Source organism: Cydia splendana, chromosome 1 (genome assembly GCF_910591565.1).
Source record: "Cydia splendana chromosome 1, ilCydSple1.2, whole genome shotgun sequence".
Lineage (NCBI taxonomy): Eukaryota > Metazoa > Arthropoda > Insecta > Lepidoptera > Tortricidae > Cydia > Cydia splendana.
This window is the reverse complement of record NC_085960.1, coordinates 15,090,364-15,115,998: the sequence shown is the minus strand read 5'-3', so window position 1 is coordinate 15,115,998 and position 25,635 is coordinate 15,090,364. Positions and strand designations below refer to the sequence as shown.

The 25,635-nt window shown below is 37.0% G+C and overlaps 2 protein-coding genes across 3 annotated transcripts in view; both read right to left on the bottom strand.

Moving 5' to 3' along the window:
* Window positions 1-466: 466 nt before the first annotated feature.
* On the bottom strand, window positions 467-14,513 carry LOC134795115 (fibroblast growth factor receptor homolog 1-like). The gene is made up of 12 exons (XM_063766951.1): window positions 14,377-14,513; window positions 14,121-14,255; window positions 13,427-13,590; window positions 12,391-12,520; window positions 11,656-11,912; window positions 11,099-11,342; window positions 10,600-10,789; window positions 10,393-10,498; window positions 9,420-9,613; window positions 8,939-9,076; window positions 8,557-8,652; window positions 467-607 (listed from the first exon to the last, which is right to left on the bottom strand). The coding sequence occupies exons 1-12, from the start codon at window positions 14,480-14,482 to the stop codon at window positions 553-555; spliced, it is 1,815 nt and encodes a 604-aa protein (XP_063623021.1). The 5' UTR covers window positions 14,483-14,513; the 3' UTR covers window positions 467-552.
* A 4,773-nt stretch (window positions 14,514-19,286) lies between these two features.
* The window catches only part of LOC134794890 (fibroblast growth factor receptor homolog 1-like), an 82,825-nt gene continuing 76,476 nt past the window's right edge, over window positions 19,287-25,635 (bottom strand). The window contains exons 8-15 of one of the 2 annotated variants that reach the window (XM_063766732.1): window positions 25,260-25,395; window positions 24,741-25,000; window positions 24,381-24,621; window positions 24,086-24,275; window positions 23,869-23,980; window positions 23,544-23,737; window positions 23,288-23,425; window positions 19,287-21,362 (exon numbers count right to left, since the gene is read on the bottom strand). In XM_063766732.1, the coding sequence (XP_063622802.1) occupies window positions 21,152-21,362; window positions 23,288-23,425; window positions 23,544-23,737; window positions 23,869-23,980; window positions 24,086-24,275; window positions 24,381-24,621; window positions 24,741-25,000; window positions 25,260-25,395 (1,482 nt within the window). In that variant the 3' untranslated portion in view covers window positions 19,287-21,151. The remainder of the gene's footprint in view (window positions 21,363-23,287; window positions 23,426-23,543; window positions 23,738-23,868; window positions 23,981-24,085; window positions 24,276-24,380; window positions 24,622-24,740; window positions 25,001-25,259; window positions 25,396-25,635) is intronic. The other variant, XM_063766740.1, reaches the window with a different exon arrangement.

The following is a 25,635-nucleotide window of genomic DNA, read 5'->3' as shown; positions in this document are numbered from 1 at the left end:
TAATGAACACAGTAGATCGGAGGAGTAATTTAATTTGTTGTATTTTTACAAAATAAAAGCAATGGTCGAGTGCATACATCACTAACACTTTCGGAACACGATACGTAGAATAAAACGTTTATTCGTTCGTTTTTGCATTTAGGTCTAGCGAAAGGGGCCTTAACCCCCCCTCCGGGTTTTGCCTGATGCAAAGGCTGCCCATCGCAATCCAACGCAGCAACGCAGCGAGCGTGATGGGCACTGGGCACCTTTGCGTCGGGGGCAGCCCGGGACGGGTTTCAGTAGGTACTTAGGTAGTTTATTTTGTACATATTTAATTTATATTTATACATATTTAGTTTTTAATTCGTTCTATGTTTAGATTATGTGTTATTAATAAAAGTTCTATATAGTATAATGAAAAATTTATGTACAAGGGCATGAAATTTTGATTCTTTCTGGTTCCATAAGACAATATTAGGTTAAACTTTTAAGATTCGTTACACCCACTCAATAAATTTAAGAACAAGTAAGTATGTTTCATGACATGACTCGGATTAGATTCGTTATTTGTTATGCCAGCATTGTCACGTATTCATTCAAGTTTTCCGGTGGCGGCTCGTTTTCCCTGAAACAATGTGACAATTAATTAGCAGTTCCTATTATTTTAGTCAGGTGATCACAAAAAATTTCAGTGTCTATTAAATGCATGATTTTAATCATCCCTAGTAATGTCTTCTTAAATGTCAAACGTAGGAATTCGTAGTTGTTTGTTGTAATGGGTTTATAGTATTATTCTCTTTATTCAATTAGGGTCTTAGGTTAGGGTTTTACAATGTGAGTATAAAAGTAAAATATAAAAACACTTACAAAACATAACAAAAATATATAAACACATTATAAAAACCTAACCTAGGGTGCCGCCGGCAGCGGGGCAGGGTCCAAGCTGCCGGTGGTCAGGGCCGCAGAGTGAGGAATCGACGTACTATACGCGCCGTGTCCAAAATTACCGCCTTCTGCATCTGACCCTTGATCCAACCACCCAGCGAGAGTCTCTCTAGGTGTTGGTCGAGACTCTTCGCTATGAGACCGTTCGCTGACACGACTATAGGAACAATGATCGTCGAGTCAACATCCCACATAGCGGTTATCTCGTGGGCTAAGTCTAGGTACTTGCTGGACTTGTCCTTCTCGGCCTTCACGAGATTCTCATCATGGGGGATGGTGACGTCGACGAGCACGGTCCGGCGCTGCGATCGATCTATCAGCACGATGTCAGGCTTATTGGCTACAATAGTCCTGTCAGTGATGATAGATCGATCCCAATAGAGCGTGGCACGACCATTTTCGAGAACTGGCGCAGGTGAGTACTTGTAGTACGGCACTTCGCGGTCCACAAGGCCGTATAGGAGGGCAAGCTGCTGGTGAATAATTCTGGCTACGAGGTTATGTCTGTGCAAGTACTCGCCGTTAGCAAGATGAGAACAACCGGACATAATATGCCTGAGTGACTCTCCGGGACGGCGGCATGCCCGACAAATGTCGACCGTACCGTCCTTCAGGATATATTTCCGATAGTTGTTCGTCATCATCACTTCGTCCGCAATTGCACAGGCAAAACCCTCGGTTTCTCCGAAAAGGTCCCCGAATCGTAACCAGTTCACCGACGCGAGCAGGTCCACATCGGGTCCCGTGAGGGCCTTGTAGAACCGCCCGTGTAGCTGCTTATCCTTCCAAACCGCCTTGCGGTCCTCGGTGCTTAGTACTACAGGTTTGCGCCAGTTCTCGTTCGCCAAGGAGAGCGGCGTGAGGCCCTTGTCAGCTGCCACCACATCACGATGCATCCCACACTCGTTGTTGAGGAAATAATTCCTGAGATTGTACACCTCACGGTTGTGGAGATTTTTGGCGTTTAGAAAGCCGCGACCTCCACATTTCCGTGGGATGTACAATCTCATAACAGACGAGCGTGGGTGCAACATACGGTGAGTGGTGAGCAGCTGTCGGACCCTCCGATCCAGGGCATCCAGCTCGGTCTGAGTCCACCTTAGTATGCCAAAGGAGTATGTGAGTAGAGGCATTACCCAGGCGTTGAAGGCGCGCACTTTGTTGCCTCCTGACAAAAGACTGTTGAGTACTTTTGTGAGCCGACTGAAAAAGCGCTCCTTCACCGACCGTCTAATACCCTCTTCCTCAATACCCAACGACTGTGACATGCCAAGGTATTTATAGGTTTCTGATTCAGAGATGGATCTGAAAGACATTGTCTCAGAAAGTTGTAAATTTGTTGAATTTACAACTTTCCCCCGCTGTACATGCATAACCGCACATTTATCGACACCAAACTCCATGTTGATGGCATTACTGAAGACTTCGGTAGTTTTCAGTAGCTCCACCAAGTCTTGGCTATTTGGTGCAAATAATTTGAGATCATCCATGTACAGAAGGTGAGAAATGACTTCACCCCCTCTCCGAAGCCGGCAACCTAGTTCTAAATCCTTCAGCAAGGTACTGAGAGGATTCAGGGCTAGGCAGAACCACAGAGGACTCAGACTATCACCCTGAAATATTCCTCGCTCAATCCTTATAAAATCCTGCGGGCCAGGGCTCCCATCCCCGCCTCCTGGTTGACGAAGGACTGTGGTCCATTGCCTCATACACGCGCTTAGAAAGGCTCTTAAAGCTGTATCAACTTTATACAGCTCTAAGACCCTCTCCAGCCATGAGTGAGGCACCGAATCATAGGCCTTCTTGTAGTCAATCCAGGCTGCTGAGAGGGCCCCCCTGTTCCGCCGGATTTGTTGGCAGATGGTCATGTCTATGAGGAGGAGCTCTTTAGTACCACGGGACCCAACCCTACATCCATTTTGAGCAGAGGCCAAAATATTGTTTGCGACAATGTGCGCGTTGATTTTTGCTCTCAAAATGGATGTAAGGAGCTTGTAGAGTGTAGGCAAGCATGTGATGGGTCTGTAGTTCTTCGCTTCCGTGGTATAGTATTATTATTATTATATCGTATGGCTTTATTCCTGACTATAGTCTTGGTTGCTACACGTATTGGCCGTATTCATGACTTTGGTGACGCCTGGCGATCATGGCAACACAGTTTACTCTTATTTAACAAAAAATAATACAGTTGTACAAGACATGACACATTACATGAGAGATTTGGAAAACGACATTTTACACTTTGCTCCGACGTGTATTGTTTACTGTCCTTAAGGCGACGGTAGCGGTGGGTAAAATATCAGATTCTGTCAATTTACCCCATTTCACACACAAGCGCACTTCACGCACACTACCTCACTTTACTGGGACAGGTCAGTGACCAATCATGTTTTTTTTAATATTGGACTTTTAGTTTAGTATTGACCACTAGCCTCCTTTGAGGGTAAAAGCATTCCATTTAAAGATGAAAGAGTAACAATGCATTTAATCTTGCTTTCCTTGTCTGTTCATGTCACACGTGACGTACCTATTTAATTCATTTGATTGTTGACTGTTTTACTACCTAATATTGCTTTGTCGAGATACGCGTTTTGTACAATGAAAGCGAATAAAACAAGATGTCATTAAGTCAGATGTAAAATGTTATCTACTACTCTATACGGTTTTTCATAAGGTGCAAAATCCATTCAATAGGAATTTAAATAAATAAAGTTTCAGCAGGGTGGCAATTCCATTTTGGCGGATAAAGTGAAACAGAATAGTTCTATCGAACCTGCTTACAAATTTTCACGAGAATCAGTTGAGACATGTGATCTGCAAAGGAGAACATACAAAAGCATTTTTGCCCAAGCTGAAACGGAGACCTTTGCTAACGCTCGGCCAATGATGGTTTAGGTACACCTATAAAAAATGATTGTCCCTGCTGTAATTTCAATATCTTTATATTTCAACCGGTATAGTTTTACCTTCAAAAATAATCGGTATCGCTAAACAATAGCGGTACCTTACTACTTATACGTTCACGAAATCGGTATCTGCATAACTTGATTGTTAGTAAACTAACCTGGAAAATAATCTCAAAATCACCGAAACATTTATGTACAGTCACCTGCAATAATATGTTACGTCATATAGCGCCAACTTTGCCTCCAGGGAAACTTTGCCCAAAACGACAATTTGAAACAAATTCGTTAATGTAGAAAAATGGATAATAGTTATGGCTACCCTGCTGTTTTTAGTAGAAAATTGGTTATATTTCTGACAAAGTATATGCCAAACTTGTGCATAATAGACCGGGAGATAGTGACACATTTTACTGGGTCATTTGTACCAGTATGGCGGTTCGTCAGGGGTCTAAGCATGTAATGAAGGAAAGAAAAATGATGGTCATAGCGCTGGTACCGGCGGCCCAATCGCGTGCGCGTTAGTCGAACGTGTCGGATAAAATACGAGTGTCGAACGATTTGTTCCACAAAAATCCTCGCATTTTCCGATAGTCCATAAAAAAGAAGTAGGCGGTAGCGTAATGCCATACTTCTCCGGTGTGACTTACAGCCCGCCATACTGAGGCGAACACATTAATTAAAAAAAAACAATTCAACCATTTGTGCCAAGCTAATTTTTGCACAGGTGATCATCGTCGAGCAGCCATTCATGGACATCACCATGCCATACTCTTCGGACGGTTCCAAATGGCCGCCATACCGCCGCAAGGGAGTTAATTTCTTTTTTTTTTGTTAAACGATTTGTACCAGTATTGCATTTAAATTTTTGGAAAGTATTTGATAAAATGTGACCGTTATTATAATTGCCATACTTATAGTAGAGGGATAAAGTGCTGCCATACTTGAAAAACTTATTTAATCGACACGTTTCAAAAATACGACTATGTATACGTAAAATAAATTTTTACAGCATGGCATCATCATATTCTGTTTGTTTGGATACAATTGTACCTAAAAAAATATATTTCAGATTATAACTACGGGGCGGACGACTGTGAGACTTAAGCCAAGACTTAAAACAAAAAACAATTTTTTGACGATTTGTACCAGTATGGCATTTGGATTTTTGGAAATTATATGATGCAATGTGACCATTATTATATTTGCCATACTTCTAATAGGGGGAAAAAGGGGCACCATACTTGAAATAAAAAAAAATATTGTACACATTTGCCACCTCCTACAGGTATGGCATTATGAGATTTCCATTTATGATCACACAGAAAGTCTTGAAAAAAAATTACAAGATGGTACAAATCACACTTTAAACTCTCGCGTTTTGTACACATATTTAATTACACAAACGGGTCTACCGTGATATAATTTCATTGTTTTTACCTTTAATTCCGACGTTTCAGCTGAGTTGCACCAGCTGTGGTCACGGATTATATCGCGGTAGACCCGTTTGTGTAATTAAATATGGTACAAATCGTTTAGCAATAAAAAAAAAATTAACTCCTTTGCGGCGGTATGGCGGCCATTTGGAACCATCCGAAAAGTATGGCATGGTGATGTCCATGAATGGCTGCTCGACGATGATCACCTGTGCAAAAATTAGCTTGGCACAAATGATTGAATTGTTTTTTTTTAATTAATGTGTTCGCCTCAGTATGGCGGGCTGTAAGTCACACCGGAGAAGTATGGCATTACGCTACCGTCTACTTCTTTTTTATGGACTATCGAATAATACGAGGATTTTTGTGGAACAAATCGTTCGACACTCGTATTTTATCCGACACGTTCGACTAACGCCCACGCGATTGGGCCGCCGGTACCAGCGCTATGACCATCATTTTTATTTCGTTCTTTACGTACTTAGACCCCTGACGAACCGCCATACTGGTACAAATGACCCAGTAAAATGTGTCACTATCTCCCGGTCTATAACTTGACTTGGGAATTTTGAGCGTGTTGTCTAATATAGGGTATATTTCGGCGGGCAAAAAATTTATAAATAATCAATGCAAGTAGAAAAAATTGAGAACCCTTTGACAAATATTTCCGGGTTTCAGTTATAACACATGAAGCATAGATTATGTCTATTGATATTTAAACTAAAAAGGCCTAAATACACAAAAGTTTTAGCGGTGGGCAAAGTAATCCGGAAATTTGGCATCCATACCAACATTGCCCACCACCAAAAACGGATTAGGGTTGTCACTTTCATCTAATTTACCCAACTTCGCAAGTAAAAGAAGGTTATGTTTGTACACTAAAATAAGTTTATAAATATATACTGTATTTAATTTGTCTTATTATCCTTTATTTAGATGTTTTATCCCGTTAACGAATGAAAACACAACAAAAATCATATTTTTGGTCATTAAACTATTGTAACAGATTTTCTCAAAAGTGACAACCCTAGTCTTTGTAAAATGCTTAGGCGAGCCTTATTGGAAATGGGCAAAAACGGGTAGGCAACATTGCCCAGCAAATTTATTTAAAAGTTTTTACACTTATCGCTAAGTTATTAACAGGGAATGGTAGGATTGCCCAAAACATTTAAGTGATCCTTAGACATCATCATCATACGAGCTGTATTTGAATACCAAATTGAAGTGGGCAATGTTGGCGAAAACCCCGGATATTTTTTTATTTGCTCGCCCTCTAAAACGCAAAAAAATGGGTAAAAACACGATAAAAAAATGATTTCTTCACATAAACTGATGCGTTTGATCACAATGGACGTGCTGAGCAAAAAAAGTCATATGATGTGATTTTTTTTGAGAACTTCGTGTTTAAAAAGAAAGCGGGCAAAGTTGGTGATAATGAGTAATGACGGTACCTACTCTTCGAAGGCCGCAAAAATATGTGACATGCTCTTATGGTTCTACAAATAAGATCGTGTCAGATATTTTTGCGGCCTTCGTTGTGTAACATAAATTGCAGGTGACTGTACATTTGGAATAATTATTTTATTTAGTTTCAACGAAAGTTTCAAGTTTAGTACGAAAATACTTCAGATATGCAATATGCACAAAATGTAGACCTAATCGAAATAAAACATTGCTTTTTATAGTAAATTTATAAAACATTCGATACATAGGTATACATAACAATAACCAGGCCACAACGCTATTGGCCTGTAAGCTTCATCTCGGTCTCCAAAGCCGCAAAAACTTGCTAGTACTTAGTGCTGGTCTAGCCGTTATTTTTTCTTGAAGATTTTCAGAGAACAGCACGTACACGCATTATACATATAGACAGAACGAACGGCATAATCATAATAATTTATTCGTAGCAATCCATGGTATTACAGATCTAGGTACAAGACTTTCAGGTATTACTTATACGAATTACATAACTCTTCCTGTTAATAGGCAATATTTTAATATAAAAGTTCTATAATATAATACAAGATTACAGTTGTCATCAAAATTCATTGACATACAGTAGGGCTACCGCCAATACCGAAAATCGTCAATTGCGGGCATTTTTCTCTGTCACTCTAATTACGCCTTCATTGGAGTAAAAGAGTAAGATCCCCGCAATTTGCGAATTTCGGTTTTCGCGGTAGCCCCTCTGAAGTCAAATACGTTTTTAAAATGACGCAAAATGATACCAGCATAATAAAAATTGATCCCAATCAGTAAAGATGAGTCTTTAAACTTTTTTCATTTTAAGCGAGTTTTGAAGGAACATAATACTTAAATTCGACTGTAATCGTATTGTTTTAAGATAGTTTACTGCGGTTTTCAACAATAATGACCCGTAAATAACAGCAAATGAAATTTAAATGAGACGCGAGCTGATATTTATGTACCCTATTTTTTGAAATACATTTTATCTACTGGTATGCTTTCTCGTGTGCGTATATGATTTAATGTCAATATAATTGTCAAAAGCAAGAAAATCAAGCTGTCATTTTCATTTGAAGAAGTACACGTGTGCTCCGGTGTAGCCCCAACGGGCATCTGACTTGAAGAAGAATTTTGAGTGATGTCGTCAATGTATGGAAATTGTTCGCAAGTTTACATTTGAGATTTAATTTCTGTGTTGTCTTTGTGAGTAAAAATATAAATTGATAATAAATTGGTAGCTGAATTATCTAGCTTCCAAAATCATACAATAATTCAATTACTGTCAAAGACAAAATTGTTTTGCTTCTGTCTCAAACGGAACTCCATATTTTGATTTTTTGATACTTTTAGTGTCGATTTGTAGAGAATAACAGCAAATTAAAAATATAATGGCATGAAGAGTCGGGACTCGGTTTCTTCGTGAATAAATTTACGTGTAATTTAATGCAATTATCAAACATTTATTGAACAAATTATGGTTACAAAGTGAGGTCTAAATCGAAAACGTCATATACCGGCCCCTTAAGTAGGTACCTAGCTTTATTAGATGCCATAAAAGACCAATATAATTAATTATGTGTGCCGGCATTTTGAAAAATTGGCTAAGGGACCATGGATGTAAGTAAAAAGATAATAAGGTCATTGTAAGGGACCAGCGGGCTCAGCACGGTTCCATTTTTATCGACTATCACTATGCGCGTCCCTTTCGCACTTACATACTTGTTAAAACGTGACAGGCATGGTGACAAGGGATAAAAACGCGACCGTGCTAAGCCGCCAGGTTGGTCATTTACTAAAAGCAGGTAATACTTCAAGGGCCTTACGGAAGGTTCAGCATGGACTTCATAGTGCCGACGATTTCTTCGAATGTCGGCCGATCTTCGGGTTTGAAGGCCCAACAGCTTTTCATCAGATCGTACCTTAAAACAAACAGTCGTTTTACTTAAATATACGTCCGGATACTCCGGATTACTATGATTTTGCCTAAAATTATACCTACCTAAATATCGAATTAAAAAACGGTATAGATATTTGCGTAGGTATTATGTATTCGAATATTGAAAGAACATGTGAAAAGTATATAAGTGACATAGTTTTCACGTGATTATCCATGATGTATAAGTATAGTACAAGCTATGCTTAGTTTGGAGCTAGGTCGGTCTGTGTACGATGTCCCCAATATATATATATTTTTTTATTACGCACATTTCATTGCTGCAGTCATCTGGCTTTTCGAGCCTGTTATTAGTTTCTAAATAGTTGTACAGTTTGTTAACTGAAATTTTGGCGTAAGGAAATTCGCCAAAAGTCAGGATCTCCCACGTTATCACGCCAAAGGACCACCTGCGAAACATAAAGCATCAGTAAACTAAACTCATAAATACTGCGTACGCGTGCTACACGTCTATCAAGAACTTTTTACTAGTTGATTTGAACACACTTATGGTTATATGAAAATATTTTTTGAAGTGAAAACTTCTTTAGCGGCGCTGTGCACTTTTTGTGATGGGGAAAAAATGTTAAACTCGCGACAGGTCACATGACCGTAAGATTCGTAAGACGTAAGACGGACACGTGACCTGATCGAAAAACTGTTACAATGTCATTGAGTTTTCACTTCTGCCGGCACTCCCGGAGTGCAACCCGTTGTTTTTTTTATCACACTTGCAAAGAACTTCCAACTTACACATCAGAACGCTTATCATAATAATTCTGTGCTATAGACTCCGGAGCCATCCACTTCATAGGGAGCTTGCCAGCCGTGAGCTTGCGGTAGTAATCAGTATTGTGAACATCGCGCGCCAGCCCGAAGTCGGCGATCTTCAGGACGAGGTCAGCCGATACTAGCACGTTGCGTGCCGCCAAGTCACGATGGATGCACTGTATGACAAATATTTTAACATTAGAATTTCGTCTACCTATTACAATGTGATATAAAAACATTGCGATGCAGCTTGTAGGCACATAACATATTAATTTTCACCTCAGCAGCTCGAACAAGGGTACTTTGCTACTTAAAAACAGTGAGCAAAATGCGATTTTGTTCACTGAGTGAGCCAAAATGACATTCAAGTAACCTTCATATTCATATGTTATTTCAACATGCGGGGCCTGATACAAGTTCGAAATACTATTCTCTCTGTCCCTTTCACGTCGTTAGCCAAAAAAAGGACAAAAAAAGTTCAAACGACATTCAACGGTATATTGCCAGTTTATAATACCCCCGAAAAACGTCAGAACGCATCGTTCCAAATCACGTACGAGTATGAATTCTTAATAATTATTGAATGAAAATAAACTTTGATATTGGATAAAAAACACTATATTTCACGTATTTTATTGTACAATTAAAATAATGAACACAAAAAAATGCACAGATTATCACGGAAAATATGAATAAGTGATGAAAAAGGATTTACCTACATTTTTCAGGTTCGGGTTGTCTAATATGTTCACACTTCTGAGGTGAAAATTTGTAATATGTATAACACGAGATCAAAGTTATTTACATCTCGTGCGCTTTTGAGTCGCTTCCTACGCTCAAGATTTTACATTATAGAATCTTTCGCTTGCACGGGACTCAAAATAAGCACTCGAAGAAATATCAAACAAAATATTTCTTCGAGTTTATTATTTACACAAAACCTTCAATAACTTACACCACGCGACGCCAAGTATTCCATCCCTTTTGCCACTTGCCAAACAAAGCCTGTCAGCTCTCTCTGCGCTAATGGTTTGTTCAGTAAATTCTCCGTGGAGCCAGCACTGCAAAAGTAAAATAGTCCATCAGTAAAGAAGACGTTAAATATAATGTTTGAAATTCTGTAGTAAATGTATGGTGAGATGGTGACAGTTCAGTAAATTACTTCTTGTGGGGTTTGTGTTTCTTGAGGTATTCGCGCAAGCTACCATTGCGCGCGTACTCGACGACAACGTAGAGCGGGCCGTCCTGCGTGCAGCAGCCCAGAAGGTTGATGATGTTCTCATGCTTGCCGATCATCTTCATTATCTCCATCTCCGACACCAGCGATTTCATGTCTGCGTCCGTATAGCCGTCTGAAATACGTCTATATTATAACAGCTTCTATGATTGTTGACCTCATCTCATCTCATCTTTTTACCTTTTAATATTAATAACTAGCGACCCGCCCCAGCTTCGCCGGGTTACACAAAACCTTAACAAATAAGAAGAATCACTCTATTGATAGGTGAAAACCGCATGATCCGAAATCCGTTCAATAGTTTTTGAGTTTATCGCAAACAACATACACACAAACAGACAGACGCGGCGGGGGACTTTGTTTTATAAAGTGTAGTGATAAAATTGTTATATATACATAATTGTTGACCCCATCTTCTTGTTACCTTTTAACATTTTTACTGCTACCACAGTTTTATCATCTTCTGAGACTACTCCATGTGCCTCAGCTTTTATCACTTTTCCGAATTCACCTTCTCCTAGCAACTGTCCAGTAAGAGAAATTTTGCATCTTGGTATTTCCCATTCGGCGTCCACAGGCATCTGATATTCTGACATTAATGTAGTGTCATTTCCTACGATCCCAACCTGGGTTAGTCTTTGCTTTTCTATTCTGACAATCGGCATCACCTGAATTATTAACAAGTTGGTTACGTTAGCAACTACTTATTTAATATTGAATAATTTTACGGTTTAGACTCACTTGTTTTTAGTCACTCGCGCGACAACCAGTGAAAACAAGGGAGTCTAAACCGTAAAATCATTCAATGTTAGTATGTCTCACAACAGTTTAAATTCGATTACTTATTTAATATTAATACCTATTAAAAAAATAAGATAGTATATTTGCCGATTGCAGTACTTAATTGAGGCGGCAGGTTCGGTCTTCATCACATATCCTGTATACAAGCAATTGTATAGAGCTACAAAGATATAACTTTACCATTTCTCCTGCTACCGATGGTGGTTTCTCCACGGTAACTTTTTTTAGCCAATATTTAACAATGACGCTGCCGTTTCGCCTTCTGTAGACAGTTATACCAATGATAATAATGATGGTGAGGAGCAACACTACAGCGGCAGCTATTATGCCGGCTAGTTGTTGGTTTTGTTTCGCTTGTATGGCTTTGTTTATTATGTCTTTCTCTTTTCTTTCACTCTCATTGAACTCTTCGCCTTTATAGTGGCTTAAATCTTTATCTGTAAACATTGCATTTAACCAATAATGTATATGAAAGTGACCTACTTTATTTTCATCAAACCCAAATTTATATTCCAATCTTGTTAAATAAAACTTTAATATAATTAATTTTTAGGATATCATTGATGTTAATACATATAATATAATATTATAAACTTTACGGGTTGAGTGAACATAACACATGAGTTTTATATATTATTTGATTCAAATAATAGAGAAACACTGGCATTTGAAAAAACATTCAAGACGAAGCTCGCGGGTTGATATTTTATGACCCGTAGACAAATAAAAGACATAGGACAAGAAGGCCGATTCCAATGTCTAACGATCGCGGAGCAAAGCCGCGGACGGACAGACGGACAACGGACATGGCGATACTATGTATAAGGGTTCCTACTCCAAGTAATGACTGCGGAACCCAAAAAGGGAGAATATTTCATATCTTATTTTTAAATTAGTAACGATACGTTTACTTACCATTATTGACGGTTAGATATTGGTAAGAAATCTTTGCTGAGTTGTTTTTAACCAGAATACACAGGAAGTATCGTTGTTGGTATCCCGTTAAATTTGCAAACGATAGCTGGGATCTGTTGTGCATATCGCCCTGAAATTAATGCATTATTGTATTATTTAGACTAAAGTCGAAATAATTGTGTTATTACGACTCGATATTTTAAAATTAGTAAGATAAAAGGACTTATTTTATTTGATTTGTATATCTATGTCTCGTTTTTGGAAGGATTTCCACAAACCCCAGCGTCAAGGTATCCAATAAGGTACCTTGACATCAAGCTGACTGGAAACTTTTCAGTAACGGTATAAAAATTAGTGACATGAACTAGCTAAGTTTTTATTGTTTAATTTAAACGCCCTGAAGAAAAAGTATTCTATGGTATTCTACTTAGGTTATTATACATATTAGACGTTACATTTAATTTCAACATTCATATGTTGAAACTAATTAATTAATGTGTTGAACTAATGTTTTAGAATGATTTCAAATCCATGTTATTTAATTTTATTACGGACTTGAGCATTTCTCAAAAAGTTTGTACTTCGATCACATCTAGACTTCTATAAAAATTGGTATGCTGGTAAAGTACATGAAGTTTAACAACTTCCGCCATATTTCCCAAAATGTCCCAGAAATTTTCTATGAAACATTCCTTTTTTGTTACCAAATGTGTAAGGAAATCTGGTAACAAAAAAGGAATGTTTCATAGAAACTTTCAGGGACATTTTGGGAAATATATATAGTGAAAGTTGTTCAGCTTCATGTATGTACTTTTACCAGTATACCAATTTTTATAGAAATCTAAGATGTAATCGAAATATACAAACTTTTTGAGAAATGCTCACTTACTCATCGATCATAATTATACTTACTAAGTTACGCACTCCTAGTACTTACACACACATGGAGACACATAAGCTTTTAATGTTGAACTGTGTTGCATTCTGACCAATTCTGATTGACGTCACATCCCTGTTAATAAGAGTATGCAAGTACCTTGTAAAAATAACCTTCTGTCACGGAAAAGTGGGTGTTGTTGTTGGTGACATTTTCCCCTCTCGCACCAATCCAATATATCATGGTATCGTTGCCAGAAGAGAGCGGACATTCCAGTGTCACGTTGTCTTGAAATTCCCTTGTAATATTTGGTCGGAGGATGACTGTTAAAAACAATTTCGCTTCAGTTATCAGCATTATATTACTATGGCACAAAACCATAGTAATGACTAATCGGCTATAAATACTTACCCCCTTTTATTCATAAAACATTGCGATCCGGATTTATTTAAATTATTATTTAAGTATGCCTTTCTTACAAATACATGAGTCAAAATGACAGATAAAGACAAACGATTATTAGCTAATCGAGGTTCGTAGCGCGTTTATGAATAAGGGGGTAAGTACCTACCTATATATTTTATTATGTAGGCCAGCATTTTGATTTCCGATAAAACAATTTCCTCCCTCAATTGCTCAAAGGTTAACTGGAAGAGATCCCTTAAAGAGATAAGTTCGCCTTTGTACTAATGACGAATGTTATTTTTTCCTGTTTTGTTTTGATTTTTGTACAATAAAGTGTTTTACTACTACTACAATTTGTAATTACCTATATTTGTTTTTATTTATCTGTAGTATTTATTTACTGATTAAAAAAATCAAATTGGAGATGTTATTCAAGATATATACTTACTATCAGTGAACGAGATATTCTTCATTTTGAAACATCCTAACTCTCCACATGCCGCAGTAGTGTCGTTATTTTTCTTAACTACTAACTCCACTCTACGATGTTCACCGTACATTGTCACTTTATTCGCCTCTGAAACTACAATCATATCATACATTGCTAAGTATAAAACAAATCCATTATATTTTTTTAATTCGGTAAATTTTGTCACAAAATAGAATTACAGAAATTATTTCGCACACAGCTGTAAGTAACTTACATAAGTTATTATATATTTCTGCAAGCCCGGATAAAAGGATTCCAAAGATGAGTACATTGATGAAGAGGCTTTGGGGCGAACACGCCTTTTTTTTGTAGCCAAACATTTTTCGCACCGACCAACATTAGCTTAATTTGACTGTCAAAGCATCCTGTAACAAAAACGAGACAGATAAAGTGACAGATAACTACATATACTTGGTCAAGCAAATCTTGTCAGTAGAAAAAGGCGGCAATGGCGGATATGGTATCATAGAAAATTTTTAATTTCGCGCCTTTTTCTACTGACAAGATTTGCTTGACCGTCTATATTTAATGCTGTAATCTTTTGTCACATGTTGGTCCTTGGTCATTGACTGACAGAAATTATTCTTAATTCTAAAGTACAGTGGGTTTAGCCAGCAGATTTTTTGAGTTAAGCAGTCTTTGAAACCTTGTTAGCAATACCTGACCATAGAACATAGACGACAGTGGCATGCGAAAACGCGACACACTGTAGGTACCTAACTACCCACATTAATTTCCAGAACAAGAATAGTACCAAAACCCTTAAGTAATAGCCTTGAAACGCTTCAGATTACCAGTTACGTTATAGGAACTTTACAAAAAGCCATAATCTTAAATACTTACATGCGACATAACCAGGAAGTTTTTAACCTCATCGACTATTCTGACACACGGCTCGATTCGGAAAATGAATTATATTTCTACTATTAGACTTCAACAAGTTACGATACGGATAATTTAAAGATATTTGTAAGATAGACATGTCAAATTCGACATTTCCGCGATTCTGGAGGTCCTCTTGAACGATTTCGACAAGTTATGACTTAGATATCCAAGTCACATCTAGTCGATATCTAATGTAGATCTAGTTGATCTCTAAATCGTCTCAAGATCTTGTGATTATCTCGAAATCCGAATAGGCCTGACAGTGTATTTTTTTACCACTGTTGTCCATGTGGCCCCAGAGTGTTCTCGAGAAACTGAAAACGGTGAAAAATAGAGATACAAATCCTAAAAATACGTGTGATTCCTCATTCGATTCGTATTTAATGATGCCTAGAAAAATGTATTCGAAGCGTATATTAGCACACAAAAAATATCAAAAGTTATAAACAATAAAAGGGGGAAAAACTAGATAGTTTTTTTTTCCCCAATATCTCAAAAAGTATTAATATTTAAGAAACCAAAATTAATATTCAAAAAGAGGAGGATATTTTGAATCAGACATTCTATACTTGCAGAACTGTATCTCCATTATTTATACTTTTTATTCAACACTGAACACAGCCCTCCGCGCTTCATTTTCGGAAACGCGCGCGGCGTGGAAAAGCGAGTACGTAACATTAAATATTAATTTAAAGGTATTAAATATTCATTGAAAATTTAAAAAAATTTGGTGTATTTAAAACATGTCAGCAAATGTACTACTTGTAGAAATTTATCTTAAAGATTTTTTTAACAAGTTAGTCAATAATTTATTATTCTCGATCTTTATTGTTCATAACTTTTGTTTTTATGTTCATAACTTTTGACATTTTTTGTGTGCTAATACACGCTTCGTTACATTTTTTCTAGGCATCATTAAGAATCGAATGAGGTATCACACGTATTTTTAGGAGTAGTATCTCTATTTTTCACCGTTTTCAGTTTCTCGAGCCAAAGATTCCAGAAATGTAAAGTGGAATATTGAGCATTGCGAGGGTGCCTTGAAGGCACGAGGGTTAAACTTTGTAAAACACAAAAATTTTCACCACACCAACGCGAGGACAAAACTAACTGTAAAATATTACAAATCAAATCCAAATGAATGATATTAAATATTTATCATTTCAAAGTCCACTCTAGGTGAGGAAAAACAACTCAAAATTTGCGTCAACTTACATTATTGCCAATTTCTCATCAGTTTTTGAAGAATAAAGAGAGCCCTTACGAGCTGGTGGGGTGAAAAATATATTAACAACGATGCCTGAGATAAATAATGCTATTTTAACCTCGTAACGTAAGACCCAGGGCAATTTTGGCGCTTTTGAATTTGGAACTTTCTTTTATTTCTATATGAGTTCAAAACTCGAATTTAATTTGTACTTGTACAAGTACACGGGGACTTATGAGGTTAAATCCATGTATTAAATTAATAAAATATTTAAAAAGACTCACCCTTCCGTTCCCGTTTGAAGCGTCACTTCAACTCACTGAACAAAAGAGAACTAATTAATGGTCGCAGCTACTTAATAATTTATTTTCCTTATAAATTGACTGTTGCTCATTTACCCGTTAAGTAACATTACATAAATTTATACAAATTATTTAATGTAGGTACATATTCGTTACCATATACGTTTATTAATATGTATTTTGTAGTATACTTATAAGCAGTGATCGTACATTTTCCAGCGTTTTTGGTGCACGAAGTGTTGTTAACGGAATTGGTATAAATAATTTCAACCCTAATGATTAATTAGCGTTTATTACGTTGATATTAACCTTAATCTACCATTTCAGTTGAAATTATCTATACCAATTCCGTTAACACCACTCTGCTGCACCAAAAATGCTGGAAAATGTACGATCCCTGCTTATAAGTAGGTGACATAAGTAACTGATGTAGGTATTTTATTTAAACCTTAAATCATACTTTACAAAAAAGTCTGTAGCTTTACGTGACATTAAGATAAAGATAAGTAGGTACATTATTTTTCAAGTACGCATATTACAATATAATTATGTATTTATGACCTTATGAGCGTCAAATAAAGCTACACCGGCTCTGGCCTGGCCTAGTGCGTAGTGACTCTGCCTGTGAAGCCGATGGTCCTGGGTTCTAATCCGGGGAAGTGCATTTATTTGTGTGATAAAAACAAACATTTGTTCCTGAGTCATGGGTATTTTATATGTATACTAGTATGTATTTATCTATATAATTACAACTTTGCTCCTTACGGTGTCGAGACCCTCGATCCGTGGGGCCCGGGAGCTCAGAGCTTGTTCACGGATTTGGCCAAACGGCTGGTTGAGGTCACTGGAGACAAGGGACCCTTTTATATATAGATTTTTAGTTTTTTAGGTATTGTTTTAGTTTTGTAGGTAGATTTAATTTTAGGTTACTACTACAATAATTTGATATTATTTCTAGTTCTCATCATACTAAAATTTTGTGAGATTTGATTGATACCAATTTTTCCCTATGTTTGCTGCGGGGTCCTGTTCGTCAATAATCTACTTACTCGTTATTTAGTTTCTAATTTATATACTTACTTTAGTTTTATAAAGAAGTATGTAGTAGTTTCAGTACTTACATATGTCGTCGCCTAGCAGCCATAGTACTTACTTACAAGCTTTGCTTAGTTTCGGGCTAGGTTGATCTGTGTAAGATGTCCCCTGATATTATTAATTTTTAATTAGAGGACATTTAAAACGATGTAATGTTAGAACGTATCTGTTACCTAATGCACCAACTTATGTCATAATAATACATAAGTATTATATTAATATATATTACTGACTTGTGTATGTAGTCCATTATTACTCAGCCTTACCAAAATCAATACATAATATTTTTGACTTTTGGAGTATTTCGGAGAGTCGGTAGGTAATAAAACAAAACAAAGAATGATTTTCAGGTAATCCTTATATATTCCATAATTCATTTTAGGTACAATACATGTAGGTCATTTATTGTTTCCAATATTGCCTCTTATTCTAACAAAATATACATAACATAGGTATCGTACAACGATTCTTTTTTGCCCAATCATTATTTATATAATAATTTAAAACAATAAAATGTCCTGACCACATGACACGTCAGAAGTTGACGCAAATACATTTAATTGCAATTCATGAGGCAAAATGGTATAAGAAAATAAAATACACACAAAAAATGCAATTTATTCTGTTTTCAAATATTCAGGAAGTTATGGTGTATTCCCATTGGTCCCCGCTCCACGTAACCGCCGCCATGCATCAGGCGGGGACAGATAGGAATTATTCTTATAAACGCACCTATTCCCATCTGTTCCCGGCGGGGACAATTCAAATATAATGCTACTTGTAGCAAGATATAGACGAATTTGGCGAACTTAATTATTTCATTGTAGCACCTAATTATTAGGTAGTTAGCTGCTAGTTTATTTGATAAAGAGTTTTGCTAATTTACTCAGATGATAATACGTATTGATCACCTAGGTAATTTGAAAACCCTGGACGAATAATCACTACACCTTATAAAACAATGTCCCCCGCCGCGTCTGTCTGTGTGTGTGTGTGTATGTTCGCGATAAACTCAAAAACTACTGAACGGATTTTCATGCGGTTTTCACCTATCAATAGAGTGATTCTTGAGGAAGATTTAGGTGTATAATTTGTTAACCAGTGCGAAGCCGGGGTGGGTCGCTAGTGGGTATTATTACTTATTACCATATATATAAACAAAATTAAATTAAACTCACACATTTTCCTTTCAGTTCATTTCAAGTCCGCAATTCTTGAACTATAAGTAGGCAAGGCTATTATACATATGTCGTAGTCAGATCGTATAATCAGCCGTATTACATTACGGCTAGCCGTTATCAAAAACAGGGGCGTTTTGAAATGCGGCGGTTCGACGATTAGCCGGATTGTCATTGCGATACGTTCTTCAATAAGGCGGCCAACGTTTAGCCGCATCGTACTACTATTTTAGATTGTAGAGTGACCAGTTCTTTCGGTCGCCCACGTAACCGGAGTTTGACAATGTTTGCAATTTAATTTATTTTTACCATGGGCCCACCGCACTACATGTGTTTCTTTTCCAAAACATTTCCTTCACAACTTAAATAGACGGAGCCCCGCAAGCGGGGCTCCTATTTCTGGGCGGTTTGCCCTTCGGGCATCTGAAGCTACCTAACGAACCTAACCTACTTACCTACCTACGCTTTTTTCCCCAAAGTGTAATGTTTTCACGGACGTCTCACTAAATCAATAGGTAGGTAGGTTAGGTTCGTTAGGTAGCTTCAGATGCCCGAAGGGCAAACCGCTCAGAAATAGGAGCCCCGCGAAGCGGGGCTCCGTCTAGTTAAGTTGCGAAAGAAATGTTTTTTGAAAAGAAACAGTCCGACGAACTCCATTTTTGATGGACACCCCAGCGTTTGTCAGGCAGCGCCACGGGTGTTAAAAATGGGAACTAAAAACTGTCAAAGCGGCGGCTAATGACTCGCTGTATTACATTACGGCTAGCCGTGTTGAAGAACGTATGGCGCCGAATACATTCCGGCGGATTCTCATTCAGCCGCATTCAATCCGGCTAATCGTTAAACCGCCGCATTTCAAAACGCCCCTGTTTTTGAAAACGGCTAGCCGTAATGTAATACGGCGGATTATACGATCCGACTGCGACACATACATGACGTTTGTTTTTCAAAAGTTATTGTAGTATCAAGACTCTAAGGTAAACACGGGGTTTTGTAATAATTATTAAATAATATTTACAATCAATTTCATTGATAATCCTTACTACATTTAAACATATCCTACGAATACTAATTTTAATTAAAATATTTAAGTACAACAATAAACATTTTTGGTGGTAAAATGCAATGTACTAGTCCATATTAAACTTGCTTAAATTCCTGACACATGCAACCAGCCATTTTACAGTTAATTTTATAAAAAATGCTCTTAAATAAGCTGCACGGGTACAAGGAAAATGGCTACTGATTACAAAAATAATGGTACCTCATTAAATCAGGCAAACCGCAAAACGCATGTTAACTACATTATTAGGATCACCTAATTCTTAATATCATTGAAATCGTATAGGTATAGACAACACATAGTGCTATACCTACTGTATATATTATGCATTAATTTGATGATGTAGACTTTGTAGACCAACATACATGGACACTTTATTCCACAGCATATTCATTGTAAAACCGCATCCATAATTATGTATACTGAGTTAGGTACTCATATTTAGCAAGGATAATACAGACCACATTTTTTTTATAAATTTATACGAGTATTTCATATTCATATAATCTAAAATCAATATTTACAATAATTTACATGCCAAATTGCAGACTAGATCCTACATATTACATATTCTGCTACCTATTCATATACTTTTTGTCATGGATATTTTCGATATCTTCTGCATTTTCACATCAAACAATCTTTAAATTAAGAAACTACTTAAACATATATCGTAAAATAAATAAATGTATGTACGTTGTAAAATAAAGATTCATATTATTTACACTAAATTAAAATATTAAATATAACATAATCCATAACATAAGGTGTAACATTCAGGTTATTTACAATACTGTTACCAGATTCCATTATACCTTTGCTTCTTTAGATTATAATATGTACACACCTTTTTTTACACAAGGTGAGGCTGAGGTACTTCCACTACCAATTTTTTTTAAGTTACACGTTGTATATGATTATTTTTCGTCCATAACAAACTTAAATAAAACACATACAGTTTCGTTGACCGAGAAATTAGTATATGTAGGTATATATAGGTCACGAATGTCCAGCAAAAACTTAACTTGCCCAAATCTGATGCCCGTTAACCGTCATACCTAGTTGCCAAAATTCAAATAGACAAATCTGTCCGCATTGTCATCTGAAATTGATGCTGTATCCAGATATTTTTGGCATTGCTTAAACACAACTCGACGACGTTTTGTGCTAAGCGAAGCATTTAAGCTGTCAACCATTTCCATAGGTTGGATTTGATTTTGTATGTATGTCCTTTTCTCCTCGAAATGAGGTACATTTCGTTAATTGTTAATAAATGGAAATTCACTATCGCTCTCTTCGTCTGAAGACCCGTCGTAACTGGATGGTGGCGTGTCCAACTGCGGCAGGCCAAGATCTAGATATTCCTGATTAGCAGTGACTGTAAGAATCTTGTCCAAGTACTCTACCAGCTCTGCGAAGGACGGCCGGTCGTCGGGCTTGAAAGACCAGCAGTCGCGCATCAACATATAACTGAAATTTAAAATAATACAACTTGTAGCATTTGTAACTGTTATATCTAAATCATAAGAAAATTTTACACTTAAATTAAGTAAAGTGCGTTGGGAGAACTGGAAAAAAATGGGTTAGGAAAAAGTCCTCTCTAATTCCGAATTACGTAATTTTTTAAATGGTGGAAAAATTGTTACAACTGTCATTTAGTTGTGCTTTGTCGATAATTGGCCAGTGCTCACTTGAACTACTTGAAGTGCATAGTTGTGTGCTACATGCAAATTTGTTGATTTTGGAATTATCGTCATCTACTCGAGGATTTTCAACCTTATCCCAGTTCCTGTTTTTATTAGTGGAGTAACACTACACTACCAACCAAAGTACATTATATGAGTCGCTTAACTTCGAACTCGGGTAAATCCATCTGTCAGATTATGCGATTTTGGTATTAAGAAAAGGTAATAGGGTAGATATTTGCTGTGAGGGTCGAATGGATTTACCCGAGTTTGAAGTTAAGCGACACATATGTACCTATAATATGTATATGTTCATTAAATTCGAGTAATAATGTTTTTTGATCCTTAAGATTTCCATCTTTACTCAGCAAATTTTCACGGATAAAGATGATGTGTGGTTTTTTAAGTAAGTAAGGCACTGCATACCCCGACAGGAAAGTAAGAGTATTATTTAGAGTATCTAAATTACAGATCTAGATAAATATTTTTTTCTCCTTTATCTTAAGAAAGGTTCATACGAGAGTTATTGTTGAGTTTTTAACGTTCAAAAACCTATCTATTACCAAATTACTGAACACCAATAACGTACGTTATTGGTGTTCAGTAATTTGGTAATAGATAATAGTAAAAAAGTATGGGTCGTTAAACAATTTAAGATTAATTTCAAGCGGGCAGATGTTAAGTTAAGACGCCGCACGGTCTCCGCACGCAAAGTGCGCAAAATTAAACAATTCTGGACAAACATTATGGCTGTTAAAAAAAAGTTTCCAAGTATTCTTGGTCGCACAATTGTTTTACGGGCACCAGATGTGTAATCTTTCTAACATAGAATGCCGTTTAAGATGCAACTGATAGACCGATAACCGTGGTCAACACATGTTTGGGTTGCATGGTCAGGCCAGAACCCAAAAACAATACCGATGCAATATACTTAATGCACGACCGTGATTGGTTGTAATACTTGTAATATAAGGAGGCGTGACGTTTTAAAATTTTGGGTGCAAGCGATTTTCGTTGAGAAATGCTCAACCGTGGCTGCACCCGATAGTACCTACAGCATTCACACACCTCATATACACGGTTTTAGAAACTATTCCAATGGTATCCCGCTACCATTCCAAATTCCCCCTAGTCTTTTTTTGTTCAAATAGTACTTTTAGAAAGTATTTTTTTTTATCGAAGTTTTATCGATAGAATTTCTATTGCTTGGTTTTACCCTAATGCACAATTTTTCAATACAAAAATTTGCTTATCTCAGCAAAAAACTTTCCATCTTACCCCAACGTAATTTAAGAGATTATGTTGTATCTACATAATACCTAGCAAAGAGAATAGATAGTATAGAGGGATCCTGTCATAGTAAATTATGTAGTCACAGTAAATTTACTGCCATCTATCGACACACGACTACAACTCAAAATGAAAACGTATAAAACTATCGAAAAAATTTATATATATGGATAAATGGTTTTATTATTTTTATATCATTTTGACCCATGTTCATTCACTGATACCTATGTGTTAAAATTGTTAAATATGAAACGGTGTCGTCAACGCCATCTAGCCGACCATAGGCCAAAGGTGTGTGCGCCATCTATCCGAGAATGACTTGTTCTTGATTTCCGAGGCACGTTTTTTTCTTAGACTTTATTCATCTTATACGGAGTTACATATGTCTTTGATACCTAGTAAAGATTTTATTCGACTTACATTTCAAGACTACAGCATGGTGGTTTTTCCATGCGATGTCCAGCGCTCAGGTGCTGGTACATGTATTGACCTGCGACCGTAGGGTACGGCGTGCCGCCGAGAGTCATGATCTCCCATAAGAGCACGCCAAATGACCACCTGCATAACAATAGGTATAATGTAAAGACAATTACGTATATAAAACTTAACAATAGGCTAAAATTCGAATGAAAACTACATTTTTCTTTTAGCTATTGAATAATTAAGCTGGACTTACACGTCAGTTTGCGTAGTGAACACCTTGTGGTAAAGGGATTCCGGGGCCATCCACCGCACAGGCAACCTGCCTTCAGTCTTTTTTCTGTAATAGTCGTTGCTTTGGACGTCTTTTGCGAGCCCGAAATCGGCGATTTTGAGCACGCAGTCGTCAGATACGAGAACATTGCGTGCGGCTAAATCTCGATGAATGCACTAAAACGCAAAAGAAAAATAACTGTGAGTTACGAGTTAAATAAAAATAATTCGATTAGTTCCCTAGAAGTAGGCATCTAATAAGTTATGTGACGATTTTAAGGATATTAATTTGAATACTTATTACTTACTCTTCTTGAGGCTAAATATTCCATTCCCCTTGCAACTTGATATGAAAATGATACCAAGTCCTTCTGAGTTAGAGTTTTCTTATCTTTTAGATCTTCTGTTGGTGATTCGTACCTGAAATACGGATATTAAGATAAGACGAAGACTTGGAAGTAAGACTGGTATTTGAAAATAATTATTTGCCTTAATGTGTATCTTCCTCTTGTCATTAACACATACCTGTTTCCGGGTCTGTGATTCCTCAAGAATTCCCTTAAGTTGCCATTGGGCGCGAACTCTACAATTACGTACAGTGGGCCGTCTTGAGTGCAACAGCCCAGCAAATTGATAATATTTACATGCTTTCCTATCATCTTCATCATCTCCATCTCGGACACTAGAGCCATCATTTCTGCATCAGTATGTCCCTCTATAACAAAATTAAACTTACATTACGGTTTCTATTAACATGTTTGTAGCGCCTTACTTAATTAAAATAATTAAATACAAAATCTATTCCAAAGAATCAAAGTACCTTTTAACATTTTAACAGCTACCACCGAATGGACACCTGGTTTCAAAATACCAACACATTCTGCCTTTACCACCTTTCCGAATTCACCTTCTCCAAGTATTTTGCCCAACGAAAGTGTTTCCCTAGGTACCTCCCAGTCAATATCTACCGGCAACTCGTACTCTGACATTACCATAGACTCGCTTGTGTTACTTTGCACCTGTTGCAGTTTCTGTTTCTCGATTTTCACTACAGGCATCAACTGGAAACACAAATGTACCTACTTTAATATATATAACTTGATCGTGATCTCGGGAAAAACATATGATTATAAGTAATTTTACATAAACATAGTTCTAAAAATCTTGTCTATATATTTACCAATGCTTCTTCAGCGCTACTCGGTGATCCATCTATCTGAGGTTTTTCTACTGTAACCTTCTTCGTCCAATGCGTCACTATGACTGCCCTCGCAGTTTCCATGGCAAGTTGCTTCTTGATCTTTTCTTGTTTCAGCTTCTTAAATATCATTACGACTATTATGGCAGCGACAAAGAACATAGCGCCGAGCACAGCTGTCAGGATGTTAACGAGAAGAGTGTGCTTGCCAGCATGTTCTGGCACCACGGGAACTGGCATCGCTACACAAATAAAGATAAGTTGATTATCAACTAAATATACATTCTCCCATTTCTGATATTAATACCTTCATCTCTTTTTAAGCTGGCTTCCGTGACCAATATATTCAGTGGTGAATATTAATGGTCTCGAAAATCTGCCATACATTCCGTGTGTACATATTCCATACAGATTTTAAATAACTGACTTAGATTTTTTTTATCAGATCAGACAGACAGATTAATATTATGCATACCTAATACATACGACTTTTCAACTTACATTCCAAAACTGTCAGATATCCTTTGGCTGTAGCTTGTCCCAAAGTATTCTTGGCCACGCAAATATACCAACCCTGGTCCTCTTGGGTGACGTTAGCTATGGTCAGCATTTCAGCTTTGTCTTCCGGATCATCACTCTGAAATATTTTGCAAACAATTGGCACCATTCCTAAAAAGTCTTTCAAATAATTCAACTGTCGTTAACTGACTGATTTGCAAAAAAAATACGTAAAGTATGTTGGGATAATTGCGGATAATTCGTGTATCTATAAAACTAAGCTTTATTTTCAATTGAAAGCCAACACTTAACTGTCTAAAGCGCAACACACACAATACAATTACTAATAAAATTTAACTGTTTGACGCGCTTCACACGC